Source organism: Pseudophryne corroboree, chromosome 1 (genome assembly GCF_028390025.1).
Source record: "Pseudophryne corroboree isolate aPseCor3 chromosome 1, aPseCor3.hap2, whole genome shotgun sequence".
Classification (NCBI taxonomy): domain Eukaryota; kingdom Metazoa; phylum Chordata; class Amphibia; order Anura; family Myobatrachidae; genus Pseudophryne; species Pseudophryne corroboree.
In genome coordinates, this window is record NC_086444.1 from 39703593 (window position 1) to 39727439 (window position 23847).

The 23847-nt window shown below is 49.7% G+C and overlaps 1 protein-coding gene across 4 annotated transcripts in view; it reads right to left on the reverse strand.

The window, feature by feature from the left end:
• The window catches only part of PSTPIP2 (proline-serine-threonine phosphatase interacting protein 2), a 134330-nt gene that overhangs the window by 52128 nt on the left and 58355 nt on the right, over positions 1 to 23847 (reverse strand). For all 4 annotated transcript variants that reach the window (XM_063958376.1, XM_063958392.1, XM_063958367.1 and 1 more), the window contains exons 3-4: positions 16490 to 16567; positions 14493 to 14527 (exon numbers count right to left, since the gene is read on the reverse strand). In XM_063958376.1, the coding sequence (XP_063814446.1) occupies positions 14493 to 14527; positions 16490 to 16567 (113 nt within the window). The remainder of the gene's footprint in view (positions 1 to 14492; positions 14528 to 16489; positions 16568 to 23847) is intronic.

Genomic DNA, 23847 nt, shown 5'->3' on the forward strand with positions numbered 1-23847 from the left:
GACAAGTCCAAGTGTACATACAGATTACATTATCCGCTATTCTCCCAGAACGGCCAGGAGGCTCCCGAAAATCGACCGATGACCCCTACTCATATACTGGCGGCAATTGTCTAGCTGGGGGTGGGCCCATGATGACGCCAAATGTAATAGCCGGCAATTTGCATGAGCCGCCGTGATTACAGACAGTTATTTGATTTAAAGCAATAATTCGTTTTTCTCTTACACCCTAGAGCAGAGGTTCTCAAACTCGGTCCTCAGGACCCCACACAGTGCATGTTTTGCAGGTCTCCTCACAGAATCGCAAGTGAAATAATTAGCTCCACCTGTGGACCTTTTAAAATGTGTCAGTGAGTAATTAATACACCTGTGCACCTGCTGGGTTACCTGCAAAACATGCACTGTGTGGGCTCCCGAGGACCGAGTTTGAGAACCTCTGCCCTAGAGGATGCTGGGGTCCACATTAGTACCATGGGGTATAGACGGGTCCACCAGGAGCCATTGGCTCTTTAAGAGTTTGAGAGTGTGGGCTGGCTCCTCCCTCTATGCCCCTCCTACCTAATTCAGTTGAGAAAATGTGCCCGGAGGAGCCGGTCACAGCTAGGGGAGCTCTACAGAGTTTCTCTAGTAAGGTTCTTTTTTAGAGTTTATTATTTTACAGGGAGGCTGCTGGCAACAGCCTCCTTGCAGCGAGGGACTGAGGGGGGGAGCAGTGTCCGCCCTGCGGGGTCTGAGCCACTCTGCTGACTGTACACTGACAGGCAGATGTATTAACCTGGAGAAGGCATAAGGAAGTGATAAACCAGTGATATGTGCAAGGGGATAAACGCACCAGCCAATCAGATCCTGTTAATTTACATATTGGAGCTGATTGGCTGGTGTGTGTATCACCTTGCACATATCACTGGTTTATCACTTCCTTATGCCTTCTCCAGGCAGTATTAACTGCGCTCCTGGGAAGGCTCAGTGGTACATGGTGCGGCGCTGTGAGGGGCGCCCTGGGCCAGCGCTTACCCCCACACTGGTCCAGAAGCCTGTCAGGGGCCTCGGATCTCAGCCAGCACTAATTCCTCAGTATAATCCACGAAGAGCGGGAAGACAGCGCCATTAAGGGGGTGGAGCTTCTCCTCAGAGCGGACCCAGCAGCGTTTCAGCGCCATTTTCCTGCCTGCACATCGCTGAGAAGGAGAATCAGGTCCCTCCACAGCAACTCCAGCTATCTGTACACGGTACCAGGGGGTTGTAGAAGGGGGGGAGGCTGTAATACGACTGTGTGTCCTATTAAGGTGCACAGTCAGCGCTGACAAGGGGTCTCCCTTTACTGAAAGCGCTGTGTGTGGGTTGGCTACATTCTCTGTGTCTATTTTGCCATTCTTGGGGGTAAATTCTGCCCTCACCTGTGTGTGTGTAGTGTTTGATGGTCTCCTTCAGCTATGTCCAAGGACACTGTGTATATGCTGCAGAGGATATGTCCTCTCAGGATGATCCCATTCCATGTAGTCAGGATAGCACTGGTTTAGCACAGATACCAGCAAGGGCGCCTGAGTGGTTTTCCTCTATCAAATCGTGGATTTCTCAGATTTCTGACAGGGTTTGCAAGTAATGAATCTGCAACCCAGGTATTATAGAGCTCTATGTCAGTATGGCCCAATTCTGGTACTTCAGGACGCTCCGCTATATACCACCACAAATGTGCGCTTGTGCATGTCACACAAGACGACACGGATACCGATTCTGACACCACAGGCGGTGATGGGGATGTGTCGCGGGGGTCCGCATCCCTTGCAAAAGTGGTGCAATTGTTGATAGAGGCTATCAGGGATGTGTTAAATGTTAATGATACCACACCTGAGCAGGTTGAGGAGGCTTTTTTCACTGAAAATAAAAAATCCTCGCTAAACTTCCCTGTGTCAAAGGAATTGAATGCTATATTTGAGAAAGCATGGGAAAACCCTGAGAAAAAATTCCAGATCCCTAAATGGGTACAGGTGGCGTTTCCTTTCCCTGAGGAGGATAGAAAAAAGTGGGAAAACCAGCCGATTGTTGACGCATCTGTGTCCAGACTCTCAAAGAAGGTGGTTTTACCGGTTCCAGGATCTACCGCCTTAAAGGAGCCGGCTGATCGGAAAATTGATAACACACTTAAATCAATGTACACTGCTTCAGGGGCCATATTACGTCCAACTATTGCTAGTGCATGGATTGCAAAGGCTATAGTAAAGTGGTCGGCTACCTTACTTGAGGATTAGGATACTATGGATAAGGATGATGGTGCATTATTTTTACGCAACATACATGATTCAGCAGGTTTTATAGTAGAATCCATGAAAGACCTGGGTTCCATGGCTGCGGGAATATCTTCCATGTCTGTTTCAGCTCGTCGGGGACTGTGGCTGCGCCAGTGGTTGTCTGACGCAGAATCCAGAAAAAGTGTGAGGCCCTACCCTATACAGGTCAGGCTCTCCAACTGGATCTTCTGGACAAGTGGTCGGGATCTCATCTCCACATGCACCAGAGAATTCGTCTGTCACCGAAGGCCAGGATTTCGCTCCTCTGGTGGTTACAATTACCTCACCTTCTGGAGGGCCGCAGGTTCAGGATTCAGGATTGGGTCCTTCTAACCACGGATGCGAGTCTTTGGGGATGGGGAGCAGTCACTCAAGGAGTATCTTTCCAAGGACAGTGGTCAAGCTTGGAAGCCGGCCTGCCCATCAATATCCTGGAACGAACAGCCGTCTGCAACGGTCTTCTTCAGGCGGCCCCTCTTCTAAAAATTCGGGCCATTCAAGTGCAGTCGGACAACGGAACAACAGTGGCTTACATAAACCGACAGGGCGGAACGAACAGCAGAGCGGCAATGTCAGAGGTGACAAGAATACTCCTCTGGACAGAAAAACACGCGTTGGCGCTGTCAGCCATCTTCATTCCGGGAGTAGACAACTGGGAAGCAGACTTCCTCAGCAGACATGATCTCCATCCAGGGGAGTGGGGTCTCCATCCGGAGGTATTCAAGGAAATAACAGACCTTTGGGGATTACCCCAAATAGACATGATGGCCTCTCAACTCAAGAGGCTTCGGCATTCTTGTTCCAGATCGAGGGACCCACAAGCAGTGGCAGGACGCCATGGTGTCTCCGTGGGTGTTCCAGTCTGTGTACGTGTTTCCACCACTCCCACTCATCCCAAGAATCCTAAAGCTCATAAGGAGAACAAGGGTTCGAGTGATCCTTATTGCTCCAGACTGGCCAAGAAGGGCTTGGTATGTGGACCTTCTGAAACTACTGCAAGAAGAACCGAGGCCTCTTCCTCTTCGGGAGGACCTGCTGCAGCAGGGGCCGTTCACCTATCAAGACTCACCGCGGCTACGTTTGACGGCATGGAAGTTGAGCGCCTGATTCTTGCTCGGAAGGGCATTCTGAAGAAGGTAATTTCTACCCTGATACAGGCTAGGAAAGGGGTAACATCTAAACATTATCATCGTATTTGGAAGAAATATGACTCTTGGTGTGAATCCAAGAAGTTTCCTACGGTGGAGTTTTAACTCGGACGTTTTCTCCTCTTCCTGCAGGCAGGTGTGGATATGGGCCTGAGGTTGGGATCTGTGAAGGTCCAGATTTCGTCCCTCTCCATCTTCTTCCAGAAACAATTGGCTGCCCTCCCTGAGGTTCAGACTTTTTTGAAGGGAGTTCTGCACATCCAACCTCCCTTTGTACCTCCTACGGCGCCTTGGGACCTTAACGTGGTGCTGCAATTCCTTCCAGTCGAATTGGTTTGAGCCTCTACAGGAGACTGAGGTCAAATTTCTTACATGGAAGGCGGTCACGTTGTTGGCTTCCGCTTCTGCTAGACGTGTGTCCGAATTGAGGGCTTTATCCTGTAAAAGCCCTTACTTGATCTTCTACGAAGATGGAGCTGAGCTCCGGACACGTCAGCAGTTTCTTCCAATGGTTGTGTCGGCATTTCATATCAACCAACCTATTGTGGTGCCAGTGGCTACTGACTCCTCAATTTCATCAAAGTCCTTGGATGTTGTAAGGGCTTTGAGAACATATATGTGATGAGGACTGCTCGTCACAGGAAGTCGGACTCTCTGCTTGTCCTGTATGATCCCAAGAAACTTGGGTGCCCTGCTTCTAAGCAGACAATCTCTCGCTGGATCAGGTTCACTATCCAGCATGCGTATTCTACGGCAGGCTTGCCGTGTGCTACGTCTGTCAAGGCCCACTCTACTAGTAAGGTGGGGTCTTCCTGGGTGGCTGCCCAGGGTGTCTCGGCATTACAACTTTGCCGAGGTGCAACTTGGTCTGGGTCGAACACGTTTGCAAAGTTCTGCAAGTTCGATACTTTTGCCTCTGATGATCTGAAGTTCAGTCAATCAGTTCTGCAGGAGCCTCCGCGCTCTCCCTCCCGTTCTAGGAGCTTTGGTACATCCCCATGGTTCTAATGTGAACCCCAACATCCTCTAGGACGTAATAGAAAATAGGATTTTGGTTACCTACCGGTAAATCCTTTTCTCGTAGTCCGTAGAGGATGCTGGGCGCCCGCCTAGCGCTTCGTTTTCCTGCAACCGTTATCTGGTTCAGTACGACTTTGTTTAGTTATGTACTGCATTGTTACTGGGTAAGTAATGTTTCAGCAGTTGCTGAGTTTTTCAAGCTAGTTAGCTTGATGTGCCTTGTATGTGTGAGCTGGTATGAATCTCGTCACTATCTGGGGTAAATTTACTAACATTCGTAATTTTCGGAAAAAGGTCAAAGTTCAATTACGAATGACATCGAAAGTGTAAAATTGCAACTTTTTGAATTTATTACGACTAATTTACTAAGCTGTTGTATTCTGCATTTTCATTTGTTCCGATGTCGATGTCATTCGTGTTTTTTTCCCGTTTTTTACGGCAGTGATTAGCAAAACACTGCCGACTTTATCACAATGAATCGCGGCCGGATCTGTGTGATCCGTGCTGGGGTTCGTTTTTTTTTTTTTTAAATAAAAACTAAAATCTCAAAAAAAAATTGCGTGGGGTCCCCCCTCCTAAGCATAACCAGCCTCGGGCTCTTTGAGCCGATCCTGGTTGCAGAAATATGGGGGAAAAATTGACAGGGGTTCCCCCATATTTAAGCAACCAGCATCGGGCTCTGCGCCTGGTCCTGGTTCCAAAAATACGGGGGACAAAAAGAGTAGGGGTCCCCCGTATTTTTAAAACCAGCACCGGGCTCCACTAGCTGGACAGATAATGCCACAGCCGGGGGTCACTTTTATATAGTGCCCTGCGGCCATGGCATCAAAAATCCAACTAGTCACCCCTGGCCGGGGTACCCTGGGGGAGTGGGGACCCCTTCAATCAAGGGGTCCCCCCCCCCCAGCCACCCAAGGGCCAGGGGTGAAGCCCGAGGCTGTCCCCCCATCCAATGGGCTGCGGATGGGGGGCTGATAGACTTTGTTGAAAAAATGAAATATATTGTTTTTTTGTAGCAGTACTACAAGTCCCAGCAAGCCTCCCCCACATGCTGGTACTTGGAGAACCACAAGTACCAGCATGCGGCGGAAAAACGGGCCCGCTGGTACCTGTAGTACTATTACTAAAAAAATACCCAAAAAAAGACAAGACACACACACCTTGAAAGTAAAGATTTATTACATACATCCACACAAACATACATACATACTTACCTATGTCCCCACGCAGGTCGGTCCTCTTCTCCAGTAGAATCCATGGGGTACCTGTTGAATAAATTATACTCACCAGCTCCAGGGTCCCAGGCTCCTCGGAGAATCCTGTTGTAATCCACGTACTTGATTAAAATAAAAAAAACGGAGACCCGAGCCACGCACTGAAAGGGGACCCATGTTTTCACATGGGTCCCCTTTCCCCCGAATGCCAGAAACCCACTCTGACTTCTGTATAAGTGGGTTTCTTCAGCCAATCAGGGAGCGCCACGTTGTGGCACCCTCCTGATCGGCTGTGTGCTCCTGTCCTGACTGACAGGCAGCACGCGGCAGTGTTACAATGTAGCGCCTATGCGCTCCATTGTAACCAATGGTGGGAACTTTCTGCTCAGCGGTGAGGTCACTTTTGGTCAACCGCTGAGCAGAAAGTTCCCACCATTGGTTACAATGGAGCGCATAGGCGCTACATTGTAACACTGCCGCGTGCTGCCTGTCAGTCAGGACAGGAGCACACAGCCGATCAGGAGGGTGCCACAACGTGGCGCTCCCTGATTGGCTGAAGAAACCCACTTAGACAAAAGTCAGAGTGGGTTTCTGGCATTCGGGGAAAGGGGACCCATGTGAAAACATGGGTCCCCTTTCAGTGCGTGGCTCGGGTCTCCGTTTTTTTATTTTAATCAAGTACGTGGATTACAACAGGATTCTCCGAGGAGCCTGGGACCCTGGAGCTGGTGAGCATAATTTATTCAACAGGTACCCCATGGATTCTACTGGAGAAGAGGACCGACCTGCGTGGGGACATAGGTAAGTATGTATGTATGTTTGTGTGGATGTATGTAATAAATCTTTACTTTCAAGGTGTGTGTGTCTTTTTTTGGGTATTTTTTTAGTAATAGTACTACAGGTACCAGCGGGCCCGTTTTTCCACCGCATGCTGGTACTTGTGGTTCTCCAAGTACCAGCATGCGGGGAGGCTTGCTGGGACTTGTAGTACTGCTACTAAAAACAATATCTTTTATTTTTTCAACAAAGGCTATCAGCCCCCCATCCGCAGCCCATTGGATGGGGGGGACAGCCTCGGGCTTCACCCCTGGCCCTTGGGTGGCTGGGGGGGGGGGACCCCTTGATTGAAGGGGTCCCCACTCCCCCAGGGTACCCCGGCCAGGGATGACTAGTTGGATTTTTGATGCCACGGCCGCAGGGCACTATATAAAAGTGACCCCCGGCTGTGGCATTATCTGTCCAGCTAGAGGAGCCCAGTGCTGGTTTTAAAAATACGGGGGACCCCTACTCTTTTTTGTCCCCCGTATTTTTGGAACCAGGACCAGGCGCAGAGCCCGATGCTGGTTGCTTAAATATGGGGGAACCCCTGTCAATTTTTTCCCCATATTTCTGCAACCAGGATCGGCTCAAAGAGCCCGAGGCTGGTTATGCTTAGGAGGGGGGACCCCACGCAATTTTTTTTTTAAAAATAAGCACTTTCCCACCCCTTCCCACTGATATACATGCACGAATCTCATGGATCCGTGCATGCCTATCCAATCACGGCTCAAAAAACCAGGTCTGCTTTTTTTTAGCACTTTTTTACGAGTTGTAATTTTTCACAGCAGTGTTTTTTTTTTTTTTGCTTTGCACTTCTTAGTAAATGACCGAGATTCATACTTAAACAGCCGCGTTTTGACCGATGGTGTATTCATTCGTAATTTTTTTGTTGGACTTCCAAAAAAATACGAATGCCCTCATCACTGCCGTGATTTGAGTTTAGTAAATTACCGAGATGACACTTTGAAGAAAAAACGGCATCTCGGTCAAAATCGGGATCTTAGTAAATAAACCCCTCTGTGTTAAATCCTTCTCTCGAAGATGTCCGTCTCCTCGGGCACAGTTTCTAGACTGAGTCTGGTAGGAGGGGCATAGAGGGAGGAGCCAGCCCACACTCTCAAACTCTTAAAGTGGCAATGACTCCTTGTGGAACCATCTATACCCCATGGTACTAATGTGGACCCCAGCATCCTCTATGGACTACGAGAAAAGGATTTACCGGTAGGTAACCAAAATCGTATTTAAAAACTATGGGGTAAATATATAAAGTAGTGATAAGAGAGGAGACGTGAGCCAGTGGAGAAGTTACCCGTGGCAACCAAGCAGCTGCTCTGTATAATTTTAAAGAATGCCTATTATAAATGTTACGTCAATGGTGATTGCAGTGGCGTAACTACTGCCCCCGCAGTCCTCACGGTGGCTTGGGGGCGAGGGGCTGCGGGGGCGCCGCCACTGATTTAGAGCAGATTGACATGCGGACGGGCGTTCGCATGTCAATCTGTTATCACTAACACTCCCTTCTGTAAGGAGGGACACGGAGGGCACAGCGCGCGCCTCTCCCGTGTCCCTCCTGCGTCTCCGGCGGCCACGGGTCTAATAAAGGAAGTGCCGTTCGTGAGCTCTGATTGGCTCATGAACAGCACTTCCTTTATTAGACCCTCCGGAGACGCAGGAGGGACACAGGAGAGGCGCGCGCTGTGCCCTCCTCTGTGTCCCTCCTTCACAAAACGGGGGAGCGTCGGGGGGGGGGGGGGGTTGGGCACACTGAGGGGGAGCATATGTGGCACTGAGGGGGGTGTATGTGTACCTGGCACATGTGGGGGGGGGCTATATTTGGCAATGTGGGGGAATATCTGGCACTGGGGGCATATGTGGCACTGGGGGGGGGGGGTATATGTGTACCTGGCACATGGGGAGGGCTATATTTGGCACTGTGGGGGGATATCTGGCACTGGGGGCATATGTGGCACTGGGAGCACAGCACACTGAGGGAGCATATGTGGCACTGGGAGCACAGCACACTGAGGGAGCATATGTGGCACTGAGGGGGGTGTATGTGTACCTGGCACATGGGAGGGCTATATTTGGCACTGTTGGGGAATATCTGGCACTGGGGGCATATGTGGCACTGGGGGGGGGGGTATATGTGTACCTGGCACATGGGGGGGGGGCTATATTTTGCACTGTGGGGGAATATCTGGCACTGGGGGCATATGTGGCACTGGGGGGGTATATGTGTACCTGGCACATGGGAGGGCTATATTTGGCACTGGGGGCATGTGAGTACCTGGCACTGTAGGGGAATATCTGGCACTGGGGGCATATGTGGCACTGGGAGCACAGCCTTAGCAAACAAGCACTACCCACTAGCAACGAGCATGACACCCAGTGCATGAAACCCCTGGCAATAAGCATGACACCCAGTGCATGAAACACCTGGCAACGAGCATGACACCCTGAGCATGAAAACCCCTGGCACCGTGCATGGAACCAAGATCATGAAACCCCTGGCAACGAGCAGGTAATTTAAAAGTAATTAGAAGCCTTACTGTAGGACTTAATGTGTAATGGGCATTACGGTTTGTGGCATAATGTATCACGGACATTGCGGTGTGTGTCATAATGTGTCACAGTCATTACGGTGTGTGTGGTATACTATATCACGGGCACTGTGGTATGTGGTATAATGTCTCAGGGGCATTGCAGTGTGGCATAGGGTATAACGGGCATTGCGGTATGTGTCACAGGCATTACGGTGTGTGGTATACTATATCACGGGCATTGTGATATGTGGTATAATGTCTCAGGGTCATTGCAGTGTGTGGCATAATGTATCACGGACATTGCGGTGTGTGCCATAATGTGTCAGGCATTACGGTGTGTTGTATACTATATCACGGGCATTGTGGTATGTGGTATAATGTCTCAGGGCAATTGCAGTGTGGCATAATGTATAACGAGCATTGCAGTGTGTGGCATAGGGTATAATGGGCATTGCGGTATGTGTCAGGCATTACTGTGTGTTGTATACTATATCACGGGCGTTGTGGTATGTGGTATAATGTCTCAGGGTCATTGCGGTGTGTGTCATAATGTGTCACAGACATTGTATGTGCTATAATGTATCAGGGGCATTGCAGTGTGTAGCATAATGTGTCACAGGCATTACGGTGTGTGGCATAATATGTCACAGGCATTACGGTGTGTGGCATAATGTGTTGGGGGCATTACAGTGTGTGCATATTGTGTCGTGCATTATTGTGTGCTGCATAATGTCTAAGGGCCATTGCAGTATGTGACATAATGTATACTGGGCATTACTATAAGGAGGAAAAATGACAAATAATGTAAGGGGCATGAATCAGGATTATTTTTCTTTCCTGTGGTGGCCAACGTCTGGGCGTGCAGCTTGCAAAACTGGGGTATAAGGTAGTCTTTTCCTGCAATGCCACGCCCCTTTATGTGAAGCCACGCCCATTCCAACAAAGCCATGCCCCTTTTCAGGGCGCGCACATTTTTAGCCCTTTAACAGTGCCAATTATGGGGGATGAGGGGGGGGCAAAGATTTTTTTGGCTTGGGGGAGAAAAATTTCTAGTTACGCCACTGGGTGATTGGTTGCCATGGGCATCTTTTCCACTGGCTGCGTTCCTTCTTCTCCCAATAGTCATATGGGGCAAGCTGCAGCATAAGGTCATTGCGCAGTCAGACCTCCGAAAATGCAGCTTTCTGAGATTTGGTCATATTTTGCATATTCACCAAGAACTTGGAGCGGGTAGGCAATGCCATCTGTAGATGGCGTTGCCTAAGAGAACCCTTTGGGCTTCTATTTGGGTTTTGCACTGAAGGGAATTTAATCGGATCCCTCCCAGCATCCCCTGCAGTGCGAGCGTCATCTGACACAAAACCAGATGTCCCCACATGGCAAAGGACAGCTCTTATCAGGAGAGATGTCCTTTCCTTAAATCTTCATGCATACGCCGTTAATAAATGCATTTATGATGGGGAGGAACCACATAAAAATGCGATGCTGGATGCACCCCACCGCTGGTGTGAGCTAACATAATTTTCAGTGACAGAATAACATATAGGCCCTGAGGTTATGAGTTCCATACCTCCAAACTGTCCCGATTTTCGCGGGACAGTCCCGTTTTTTTTGGGGGGGGGGACTGTCCTGCCGTCTCACCCTTGGGCCGCAGTGTCCCGCGATGGGGGCAGTTGGGAGGCTCCTGTCAGTCACTGCTCTGCCTATTCATGGAGACCAGAGGGACTGGCGGCATGCCAGCAGCTCACAGAGCGCTGGGCACGCCCCGACAATGACTGAAAACTGGGGGGCGTGGCTCACGATCACAGCAGTGCTGCTTAGCCATGCCCCCTTTTGTCAATACCACACCCCCTTTTCAGGCAGGCATGGCTTTCCCGCGCATCAGGAGTCCTGCATCCTATTTCTTCAAAGTTGGGATGTATGGAGTTCCGTTCCTCACTAAAACGCTATATGTGTGGAGTGTGTATGTTCTCCACATGTTCGCGTATATGTTTTTTCCGGGTGCTCCAGTTTTCTTGCCCGCTACAGAATAATACTGCTAGGATAATGGGCTTCTGATGAAATGTGTGTACCATATAAATACGTACTGTAACTGTTAATAGGGTCTAAAAACGGCAGGATAGCTAAGGAAAGTAAGACTTTAAACAGAATTGGCAGCCATTTTGTATGCTGACAAAACAACTCTGCCAATGCAAACCATCGCTTTTCTAGGACTGCAGATGAGCATTGCTTCAGCCCACAAAATGGCTGCCAGCCACCTGCACCACATGGGAGTGTTCATAGATGCACAGGCGCAGGAATAGGAGGCTGCTGCATGTGCTTCTGCGTAGGACTCAGAACCAGGCCCAGATTCTCCTGCCACGCAGCACAGTATTACATCTGTACCAAACGCTGGGCTCTACACCTTTGGCAGCTTCTACTGCACGAGATGACAGATTCCCATCACGTGTGAAATGGAGAAGTAGAAGTAGTAAAGCAGATGTGTAGCATGGACTGATTGTAGCTACTGCTCTTACATAGACCGATAATACATGGGTGTAGAGGAAACTACTTCCCTTTCCTTCACATGTAATAGGAGACATCTACTAATATTTGTATTTATTATCAGTATAGCACACACATATTATGCAGCGCTGTACAGAGAATATTTGGTCAGTCACATTAATCTCTAATCCTTGGGGAGAGATAAAGTGGAGGGAGATAAAGTACCAACCAATCAGCTCCTAACTGTCATGTTACAGGCTGTGTTTGAAAAATGACAGTTAAGTTGGGTACACACTGAGTGATATATCGGCCATTCAATGGAAAGGCCGATATATCGTGAGCCAGTTGCTGGGTGTTGTGTACCCCCTGATATGCCTGTGAATGATGTCTGATCTGTCCAACACTATCCAATTGGCAGCGATAGATGTCAGTAAATCAATTTGCCCATAAATCGACAAGCTGGTATCTGCAAATGTAACCAATGATGTTACAAAAGAGAATCTGCACTGTGGGTGGTTCTCCCACATCCCACTCACTTCCTAGTGGGCAGGATGGGGAGATAATATCGGGGATCGGGGATCCATATGGAGTGAGCAGGGCTAAAATGGTGCAAAATGCATCACTTAAGCCCAGTTCCTTCCCCACGGACCCTATGACAGCAACGGGGGTGGAACCTAATGAGGTGAAGTGCCTGGCAGGTCCCGCCCCCTTCCTCCCAAGTGATCAGAATCTCCTGACCGGCCTTCTCCTAGAGAGGAGAAACATAAACTCGGTAAGTATGGTTTAATTCAGGGTTGTTAGCAAACCAAAAAAGCACACACATGGGCAAAACCATGCTCACTGCAGGTGGGGCAGATGTAACATGTGCAGAGAGAGTTAGATTCGGGTGGGGTGTGTTCAAACTGAAATCTATATTGCCGTGTAAAAATAAAGCAGCCAGTATTTACCCTGCACAGAAACAATATAACCCACCCAAATCGAACTCTCTCTGCACATGTTATATCTGCCCCACCTGCAGTGCACATAGCTTTGCCCATGTGTGTGCTCTGCTGGTTTGCTAACAAACCTGAATAACCCCCAATGCTGCAAAATCAATAAAAATATATTTTAAATAAATAAATAAAAAGTCTGTAATTTCAAAACTTGAAATCTTTCAGGAAGCACCGGTTCTACTAACAAAACCTGGTCACACAGATACACTGAGGCATTCTGTCATCCGATTGTCAGCTCTCAGTTCCTGCTTTCAGCGCATGGTATTCCAGTAACCGGCGATAACAGACTCACTTCTCCATAGCAAAGTTTCAGATTAAACGGCAGTAGTTAAATCAATAGCACAGTAGATAACATAACGTATATCCGCACCTTACCTAGACTAGGAGCTCATAACGTTACCATAAATGTACTTTTATTTGTTACATATTCAATTAAATATTAACTACAATGACATGACTGCACACGCAGTAATATGCTTCTCTGTGGGAATGTACACAACGTGTAATGTATGTAGGGGCCTATTTATCACAATCCGCATTTGTAAATATGTTTCGCATAAATTTGCGATGTGAAAATGAATTTTTTTACGTGAGTTTTAAAAAAAAAAGCTCTTGCCGGGAGACTGGCTCCCATAACAGCCTGAATCCTGACACCACTCGGAATTCCGGCGCCGGAACACTGACCGCCGACATCCAGAAGGTAAGTATCGGGGTGTCGGTTAGGTTTAGGGACCGAGGGGGTTAGGCACTAGAGGTGGGTTAGCTGTAACCACCACACCCCGAGTCTTAGCCCTAGCTGCCACCCCTACTATCTTAGCCATTGCCGCAACCCCAGGCAGGTTAGGGTAGGGAGACAGGTGAGGGGTAAAATAAATACGATCCACGTAGACTATAATTGGGTACGGTAACCGGTGCAGAGCGCAGCGGTAGTGGAGCGTGGCACCTTGCCCAAAGAGGGGACACGGTGCACTAATTGGGGTTCCCGGTCACTGTACGGAGAAAACGACACCAAAATAAAGTAAAAAAAACCTCATGTCGACCTTTTGTCTTCTCAACCTAGTACATGTCGACGTAGAGTCCCTGTTGACTTAGAAACCATGTCCACCTACTTACTGTCAACCAATAGTGGTCAACCTAGACACTGTCAATCTACCTAACCTACCGCACCCATGCAGAAGATAGCATGGACTGTGACACTGCATCTTGCTATTGCATGCATAGATACTCTCACCTATCCCTCAGCAGAAGGGGTGCACGCTAAAACTTGCACAAGGCCTGAATCCTTTGTTAAAGTGTCACTGTGGGTGCCCCCTTTGTGCGGGAGCTCCTGGAGTTTGGGCTCCATCTTCTCCACCTTCTCAGCCTGCGGACTATTGCACAAGAGGACGCATTCACTTTACCGCCAAGTCCTCACCAGAATACAGAAGTGTGGCACTCCCCATAGACTGTGCTGCTGCGGCGGCAACTCCGGTGACCCAACCGTAGAGAGCCAGAATCTGCACTCCCAGTGGCAGAAGTAAGTGTGACCCTAATGGCAGCCGTGGAAATAAAGATGTATACATACAGTATAGCCCCGATGTCACTGCGATCATGTGACAGAACTCTGAGCAGTCCCAGACAGATGCGGCGCTCGGTGACACTGCCTTTACATGCAAAGCCATCGCTGGACAGATTACACCTGACTGCTGGTCACTGTGAGTTCATGCAAATCTACCTCCTACATGCAGCGTTAGTAAATGAGGAGCAGTGTGTCAGGGCACTAACCTCTTATCAGAGGTAGAGGTAGGGAAATGAGGCAGGTAATTAGGGAAAGGACAGCGGCTAATTGCCTATTGTTTATTCATTGCCTTGTACTGGCAGCTCATGTACTATATGCCTGCCCAGACAAAATCATGTATATACGACGTATAATTATGGCTGCAAAGTGATGCCTGCGAACACTGTACATAATATATAGTGCCCTCATCATTACCTATCATGTACTTACGTTGTTTGAAGACATCCAGGGCCCTTTTGAGAGTACTGTAAGGAAACAGAGGACACAGGAGTTACAGACATTAAGTCGCTTGCCAGCAAAATTATTCCATATTTATTAAGGTCAGTTTTGCCTGAACATTGCTACCTAAATCATCTCAGACCTCTATGGCTGGAACCCTTTAGCTATTTAGGTTTCCTCTCCTTACTGTAACCGACAGCCAATCAGCTCCCAAATAAATCACCAGGCATACATGCCATGTCACTCTGGCCTACATATGGAATCAGTGTCGGACTGGGACATGAAGGGCCCAACGGGGGAATGCAGTTATAGGGGACCATACTTAGGGGTGTGGCCAGCCTACAAAGGGGGTGTGGCCAGCCTCCACAGAGGCTTGAAATACACAATAGTTTAGTGCAGTGTAATGCAACATATCTACCATGTATAATACAAGTGCACAGTCTGGAACCTGATCCCTAGAGGAAGGAGTGGGTCCTCAGGCAGTGGGGCCTACCGGTGGTTTCCCTGGTACCCCTGTGGGCCAGTCCGACCCTGTATGGAATTCAGAGACAACGGTAAGACAAGACAGAATAATTATAAGAAGGACTGTTCAAGGTGTAGAGCGCTACTGCACAAACTAAATGTCGCTCCTCCTCCAGGGGAGCTTCATTCCCTGTGCCAAGATGGTGCTACTACTGAGCCATCTTGGGACTGTGTGAGAGTGCCACTTAGCTCTAGTGAGACCTGCGATTATCTGAGATATAACTGCTGTTCCAGCATCCTGCAACGCAACTTGGTACCTACATACACTCACTGACTGGGGGTCTGTATGACACCCCGATATGCTCAAGCTACCAGCGTGTATAACAGTGAGTACAGCTGAAACTGCTTTATCTTCAGTAAAACCCCTCCACTGGTTAAGTAACTGGGCTGTATGAAGGTGTGTGCAGAAACTTGGCTACATCCTCAGCCTGTACACACATATTCCTAACAAGTAAAGAGGACTTTGCAACAAATTGGAGGCACATTAAAACATGAAACAGGAAAGAGGAAGCGCCACATAACTGTTAACAAAAATTCTACCTATTAAATACAGTTATTCTTGTATGATAGACAGCACTCTGCCAATACAGCTAGGGTATATACAGCTAAGGTATATAGCACTCTGCCAATACAGGCAGACAGGTAGGTGGTATGTCGGGCAGGCGGGGAGACGGTGCATCAGGCAGGCGGGGAGGCGGTATGTCGTGCAGGCGGGGAGACGGTACATTGGGAAGGCGGGGAGACGGTACGTCATGCAGGCGGGGAGACGGTACGTCGTGCTGGCGGGGAGACGGTACGTCGTGCTGGCGGGGAGACGGTACGTCGTGCTGGCGGGGAGACGGTACGTCGTGCTGGCGGGGAGGCGGTACGTCAGGCAGGCGGGGAGGCGGTACGTCAGGCAGGCGGGAGGCGGTACGTCAGGCAGGAGGGGAGATGGTACGTCAGGCAGGCGGGGAGGCGGTACGTCAGGCAGGCGGGGAGGCGGTACGTCAGGCAGGAGGGGAGGCGGTACGTCCTGGGAGGCGGGGAGACGGTACGTCGGGCAAGCGGGGAGGCGGTACGTCGGGGAGGCGGTACGTCGGGCAGGCGGGGAGGCGGTACGTCAGGCAGGCGGGGAGGCGGTACGTCAGGCAGGCGGGGAGGCGGTACGTCAGGCAGGCGGGGAGGCGGTACGTCAGGCAGGCGGGGAGGCGGTACGTCAGGCAGGCGGGGAGGCGGTACGTCAGGCAGGCGGGGAGACGGTACGTCAGGCAGGCGGGGAGACGGTACGTCAGGCAGGCGGGGAGACGGTACGTCAGGCAGGCGGGGAGACGGTACGTCAGGCAGGCGGGGAGACGGTACGTCAGGCAGGCGGGGAGACGGTACGTCAGGCAGGCAGGTAGGCGGTACGTCAGGCAGATGTAAATGAGTACTGCCTGAATTGTGTAACTTTCTCTTTCCGTGTAAACAGTAAAACGCTCACTCACTTTATTTCCGTTTGGCCACACGGCTTCTTCTTACATAAAGTAACTAGGTCTTTCCCGTATTTCTCTTCTATTACTGCCCTGCGGAAGAGACAGTCACATAGATAATACATATTAAAAGTTAAGATATGAGAATAAAATAATATATCAACATTTTTTTTTTTTAGTTAAATATATTTTATTAGAAATCATTCAGCTGAGTATGGGCCTAATTCAGACCTGATCGCTGGGCAGCCATTTTTGCACTGCTGCGATCAGATAGCTGACGCCCATAGGGGGAGTGTATTGTCGCTGTGCAAGTGTGTGATCACATGTGTAGCTGAGCGGTACAAACAGATTTTGTGCAGTCTCTGCGCAGCCCAGGACTTACTCAGCCGCTGCGATCACTTCAGCCTGTCCAGGACAGGAATTGACGTCAGACAGCCTCCCTGCAAACACATGGCTACGCCTGCATTTTTCCAACCACTCCCTGAAAACGGTCAGTTGACACCCACAAACGCCCTCTTCCTGTCAATCTCCTTGCGATCGCCCGTGCGAATGGATTCTTCGCACAAACCCATCGCTGAGCGGCGATCCGCTTTGTAACCGTGCGATGCACCTGCGCATTGCGGTGCATACGCATGCGCAGTTTGTGTCTGATCGCCCGCTGTGCAAAAACACACAGCAGCGATCAGGTCTGACTTACCCCCTCTATTACTCTCATAGGGCCCTTTTCCAAATACGCAATATACAGAGAGATCGCTAAGGCGGACTGCATCCTGCAAACACCAGGCTTGAGGGGTCACATATATTTTAGGGGTGACACTGGGAAACTCCAGAATAAAAGGACATGTACTGATAATGATAACTCTGACCATGTTTTAGTGGTAAATAACACAAATAATTGTAATTAACTTTGTTTTACAAACATACAGACATTTAATTGTTACTTTAGAACGGCGTCTCTGTAGACAGGTGTGTAGTAACAGAATCACCGACACGAGGGAGGGGGGAATCCCAAATTCTGGTGCTGCCAGCTGTCATACACCACTGAGTACAGGAAAACCGGGTCATTGTTTGTTGCATGGCTAATTTGCCTGGGCACCTTGCCTGGTCACTGTTCAGGGACGACTTCCCCTGCACAATGCTACAAGATATGTTATCAGTATGAGACAGACTTCACGGGGCACAATTCTGCACCTCCGGAATGGCCTGATACATCCGCACGGCCCACAAATCCGGTCATTTAGTGTATGACTTAAACGATCAGATCACCATAGATAGGTTGGGTATTAGACAGGCATCATGACTGCCAAAATACCATGTGTGAGCAACTAAACTAACCCTAATCCCCTAACCGTCCCTTCCCGCAGTCTAGTCCTAACCCCCCTCACACAGCCTAACCCTAGCCATCTCCCCGCAGCCTAACCCTAACTCCCCTCCCACAGCCTAACCCTAGCCATCTTCCCGCAGCCTAACCCCAACTCCCCTCACACAGCCTAACCCTAGCCATCTCCCCGCAGCCTAACCCTAACTCCCCTCCCACAGCCTAACCCTAGCCATCTTCCCGCAGCCTAACCCTAACTCCCCTCCCACAGCCTAACCCTAGCCATCTCCCCGCAGCCTAACCCTAACTCCCCTCCCACAGCCTAACCCTAGCCATCTCCCCGCAGCCTAACCCTAACTCCCCTCCCACAGCCTAACCTTAACACTCCCCTCCTGCAGCCTAACCCTAACGCCCCCAGAGCCTAACCCTTCCTTCCACAGCCTAACCCTACCCCCCACCGCCTAACCCTAACCCTTCCCCCCACAGCCTAACCTTAACCCCCCCCCACAGCCTAACCCTAACCCCCGCACAGCCTAACCCTAACCCCCCCACAGCCTAACCCTAACCCTTCCCTCCACAGCCTAACCCTAAGCCCCCACACAGCCTAACCCTAAGGCCCCACACAGCCTAACCCTTCCCTCCACAGCCTAACCCTAAGCCCCCCCACACAGCCTAACCCTAACCCTTTCCTCCACAGCCTAACCATAAGCCCCCCCCCCCCCCCACAGCCTAACCCTAAGCTCCCCCACACAGGCTAACCCTAACCCTTCCATCCACAGCCTAACCCTAAGCCCCCCCCTCCCCCCCCCCCCACAGCCTAACCCTAATCCTTTCCCCACAGCCTAAACCTAACCCTCCAAGGCGTACTTACGTTCGGGATTCCGGGTGTTAGATAGCCAGTATAGGGCTGCACAGGCTATGTAGCCTTATAGCGTTATCAGTAGTTTTGGCATTTCCAGCCGCCTTATCATTAAGCAGGGTATAGCTCACTGTATATTCCCACAAACATTCACTTGTAATATTCTGCACACAGTGATTTTTCTGCATTCTTGTATTCATTATTCATTATGTGATAGTATTAGGGATGTTAGGGACCCATGTGATGAAGTCATATTTGCGCAATTTGCGCAAATGCGTGCCAAGAACTTCACTTATACACCATGCTGATTGTGAGGGTTTATGTAAATTATTCTCATTATGAGTCTTCTTAGTGCTAGGAGTGTGCACCTGCATTCCTCTTCCTCCAGCATAGTATTCATTATTATCAGGAAGTTTTAGGGGAAAATGTATCATAAGGGAGAGAGATAAAAGGGTGGTTGTATGAAGCAGTGATAAGAGTGGAGATGTGAGCCGCTGGATAAAATTGTCCATGGCAACCAATCAGCTGCTACCTAGAATTTTACTTTTTTTTTTTTTTTTTTTACCAGTGACCAGCTTGTGTGTCCATCGGACACACAGAGCTGATCATCGGAGCCTGCTCCCAGGGTCAGAGAAAGCTGTGCAGAAGTAGTGATCTCACAATAATCCCTGTGATAACGCCAGCTCGAGCTGGCGTAATTTTCACAGGGCTCACTGCAGGCTTTTTCACAATTTTTTTTTTAGTAAATTCCCATTATAAGTATGGGAAATGCGATCTGAAAAAAAAAAGTGAATTAAAGGGTTTGGAAGAGTTTATCATGAAAACTGCTCCAAAAGCCCTTTAATACATTTACAAAAATAATGTGAAAATGGTGTGAAAACATCCTTTTTTACATTTTTTTTATTAAAAATAATGTTAATAAATAGGCCCCTAAGATTTGATAAATCCTTCATTGAATGTAATCAATGACCCTGAGGCTGAATTATAATAAAATATGATACACTAATTGCTTGATTTACTATGGAATACGATCTGTAAACACAGAAACATAGAATTCAATGGTACAAAAGATATAGCCACAGCAATTACTTTCATGATGGTTGCGCGTGTTTTGGAAAGTGGGAGTAGAGGGGGCATCACAGATGACTTTGGGGAAACATGAATTTAAAAGAACTGCAGTACCATTTATGATCACTAGATGGTGATACAGAGAGCAATCATTTATAACCACTTAATCATGAATGGAGGCCGTATTACATTTCATACCCAAAGATAATTTGTAGGTTTTGCCAAGACTAACATATTTACCTTATCAGTTTGCATTTTATATTGTTTTACAGAGAGAGATAGGTCTCTCTTAAGGTGGCATACGGTCATAAATGTTATTTAAAGTCACAGATTGATAGTCTAACTGGACACAGTCTATCTATCAACCCACATCCCTGGTATTTATGTGACCACAGAAAGAGGTCGTGTGCGCACAGAGCCTGAGCTGCGACTATGGGTCAGAGATGTATTGGGTGTTACCTGGCAGTTACAGGGAGGTGACTTAGCGGACGTACAGAGATGGTCTGTCTTAAGGGTGTGTCGCTGAAAGGGGTTGTGTACAGGGGTGCGGGATGATAGACAGACAGTGTCCAGTTAGACAGTCAATGGATAGACACCATATGTTAGACAGACATTAGGGCAAGAGGGTCAAAAGGTCGACATGAAAATGGTCGACACAAATAAAGGTAGACAGCATGTTTTTTGCATTTTTGTGGTTTGTGTGGATAGTTTTGTCATCTGGGACCCCCAATTGTAGAAAGGCATACCCTCGCGGAGCTCGCCACGCTTCTGGCTCGGTGGCTTAGATAGAGAAGGTATGAAATAGTCCAAAAACAGGTAAAATAAAACAAAAAAAGTGTCTATCTTTTTTATGTCAACCATTTTCATGTCGACCTTTTGACCCTGTCGACCTTTTGACCCTGCCGACCTAATGTCTGTCTAACATATGGGGTGCAATTCAAATGTTTTAAAAGTCGGTTAGTTGTCTGTTTTTTCCTGTCTTTGAGATAGGAAAAAACAGACTCCCAACTGACTCTTCTAACATTTGAATTCCCCCCATTGTGTCTATCTATTGACTGTCTAACTAGACACTGTGGGGGTCATTCCGAGTTGATCGCTAGCTGCATTCGTTCGCTGTGCAGCGATGAGGCAAAAACCGTCACTTCTGCGTATGCGGCGCAATGCGCACACGCGACGTACTGTTACAACGACCGATGTAGTTTCACACAGGGTCTAGCGAAGCTTTTCAGTCGCACTGCTGGCCGCAGAGTGATTGACATGAAGTGGGCGTTTCTGGGTGTCAACTGACCGTTTTCAGGGAGTGTTCGGAAAAACGCAGGCGTGGCTGGGCGAATGCAGGGCGTGTTTGTGATGTCAAAACAGGAACTGAACAGTATGAAGTCATCGCAAGCGCTGAGTAGGTTTTGAGCTACTCAGAAACTGCACAAAAAAACTTTGTCGCCGCTCTGCGATCCTTTCGTTCGCACTTCTGCTAAACTAAAATACACTCCCAGTGGGCGGCGGCATAGCGTTTGCACGGCTGCTAAAAACTGCTAGCGAGGGGGGGCGTGACCACGGCGGCAGAGGACTAGGCAGCAGGATCGAGGAGCTCCCTGGATAATTAATCCTGAAACAATCCTGGGGCCCCGATCCTGCTCTCCTCTGGACTGATCTCCTGCTTGACGGTGCTGGGGAGGCTGTGGAGCGTGTGTACGAGCGCTCCCGGCCCGCGTCAGCGGCCGCCCGGACTCCGGGCCTAGGCCGCAGCTCAGTCCCCGGCCTCGATTTTGAAGCTCCGCCGGGCGCGTGCGCGCGCGCACACGATCGAGCGCCCGAGGCGGACGCGACGACCAGCGGCACAGGAGAGGAGAGGTACCCCACTCCTGTACCCCCAGGGCCACATATAGAAGACAACCTGACACCCTGAAGGCTGGTACAGAGAGGGAAGGAGGGGGAGATCTCTGTGCTGGGCGGCCATTTTAACTGCAGCTCCCTGAGGCACAGAATACAGCAAGGTGCAGTGTGGGTGAAGGCTGCACTGGGCTGGAGGACTGGACACTGTCCCAGCTGCCCTGTCTCCTACTGCTTATACTGCTGGCATACCACACACTGGACACATTTATTTATACCATTGGACCCCCCAGGTCCCCCTTCTCCCTTCATTACAACATCTGGCCATCCCAGTGACTGGCGTGCTGCTGTTACTGCATTTACCATCCACGGTTATACTTTTGATACTGAATAACGGGGCTCTTATTACTGCTGGACCCCCACAAGATGGTGAGGGGCGGCCAGAGCGCGGCCGCGGCTAAACTGGAGAAGTTCGCCCGACAGCCTACATCTCAGTCGACGCAGTCGACGCAGTCATCTCCTAAGCCTTCCCCCCCTGCCAGAATGGATCCATCGGCTGGGGCCGACTCGGGGGCGAACACGCAGCCGTCTGCACCCTCCATCCAGCAGGTCCTGGAGGCCATAGCGGCCAGCGAGCAACGCCTATCAGACAAGATGGAGAAGGTGCAGTGCGATTTATCACTGCTACGACAGGACGTCCAACGAGTACGGGAGAGGGTGGGCGAAACTGAGACAAGGGTCTCCAACCTGGAAGACCTCAGCGGCCCTCTGCAACAATCGGTGTCCGCAGTTACACAGCAAGTCACAACGATACAAGCCAAACTCCTGGACATGGAGGGCAGACTCCGCAGAAACAACGTGAGGTTCGTTGGCCTCCCTGAAAAAGAAGAAGGGACACACCCCGAGGATTTTCTGGAATCCTGGTTAAAAGAGGCATACGGTGCTGAATCCTTTACATCTCAGTTTGCAGTGGAGCGGGCTCACCGCGTGCCCTTCCGGCCTTTACCACCAGGTGCCCCACCACGAACTTTTATAGCAAAATTCCTGCACTACAAGGACCGGGACTCCGTCCTGCGCCTGGGACGTGTGAAGGGTCCCCTGATGAGGAATGGAGTCCGGGTGTCGGCATTTCCGGACTTTGCAGCGGACGTCCAAAAAGACCGAGCACAGTTTCTCCCCATAAAGCGACGCCTTCGTGACCTGAATATATCATACTCAATGCTGTTTCCCTCCAGATTGCGAGTGGTGGCGGACGGGGAGACTAAATTCTTCAGCTCGCCCAGGGAAGCGGCGTCATGGTTGGACAGATATGCTCCGGGGGCACGCCAGCTGGCTCCAGACTGACATCGGGTCGCCTTCCTTTATGGGCCTTCAACTCGCAAGTATAAGTCCGGGGAGCTTCCTCTTGTTTAGCAGTTCTGGACTTTACTGAGAAGTGTTATAAACGTATAAACGTATAAGGGTTTAAATATTGGGGTTGTTTGATCTGTACGCCTAGTACAGTGTTGCCGTAGGCTTTGGGTTCTCCAGGGCTAGAGTTCGGTTAGGGAACTAGGTATGCCACAGTTCGGGGAGGTATACGGGGAGGGGGGATGCTGGGGGGCTGCTGTTGGCCCCCCAGTAGTTTTTCTGTTTTATGTTTTGAATTTAAGAAGCCTACATATAAGTCATTCGGAGGGTGTGGCGGGGTTGCACTGTTCTCAGGGGTTTGGCTTGAGGTCCGGGGCCGGTGGACGGCGCGACCGCGCGAGTGAGGAGCCGGGGGGTCGGGTGGTAGATAGGAGTGATGTGCTCCAGCAGATGACTTGGCTGACATGCCTCCCTTAAAAATCTTGTCGTGGAATGTCCGGGGCATTAACAACAAAGTAAAGCGATCCTTAGTGTTTAAGATGATCAAGAAATATGGCCCGGATATAATCTGTTTAAGCGAAACTCATTTAGAGGGAAATAGGCTGTTGTCGCTCCGTAGGCCTTGGGTGGGCTGGGCATATCATTCCTCGCACTCCTCATATTCCCGAGGGGTGTCGGTAATGATAAAGAGGACTGTACAGTTTGAGATGATTAGGGTAAATACAGATCCGCATGGTAGATACGTGTTCTTAGAATGTAAATTATTCTCACGTAATTTTTTCCTGTTGTCTGTGTATGTTCCCCCCCCTTTTTCATACGATGTCCTGCAAAAGGCCGCCCTGTTTGTTGCCTCCTCCCCACACACCCCTGTCGTCTGCTTGGGGGACTTCAACGCTGTGTTGGATGCCTCCTTAGACAGATGGAGGGCGCCCCGGGATCGGGGGACGG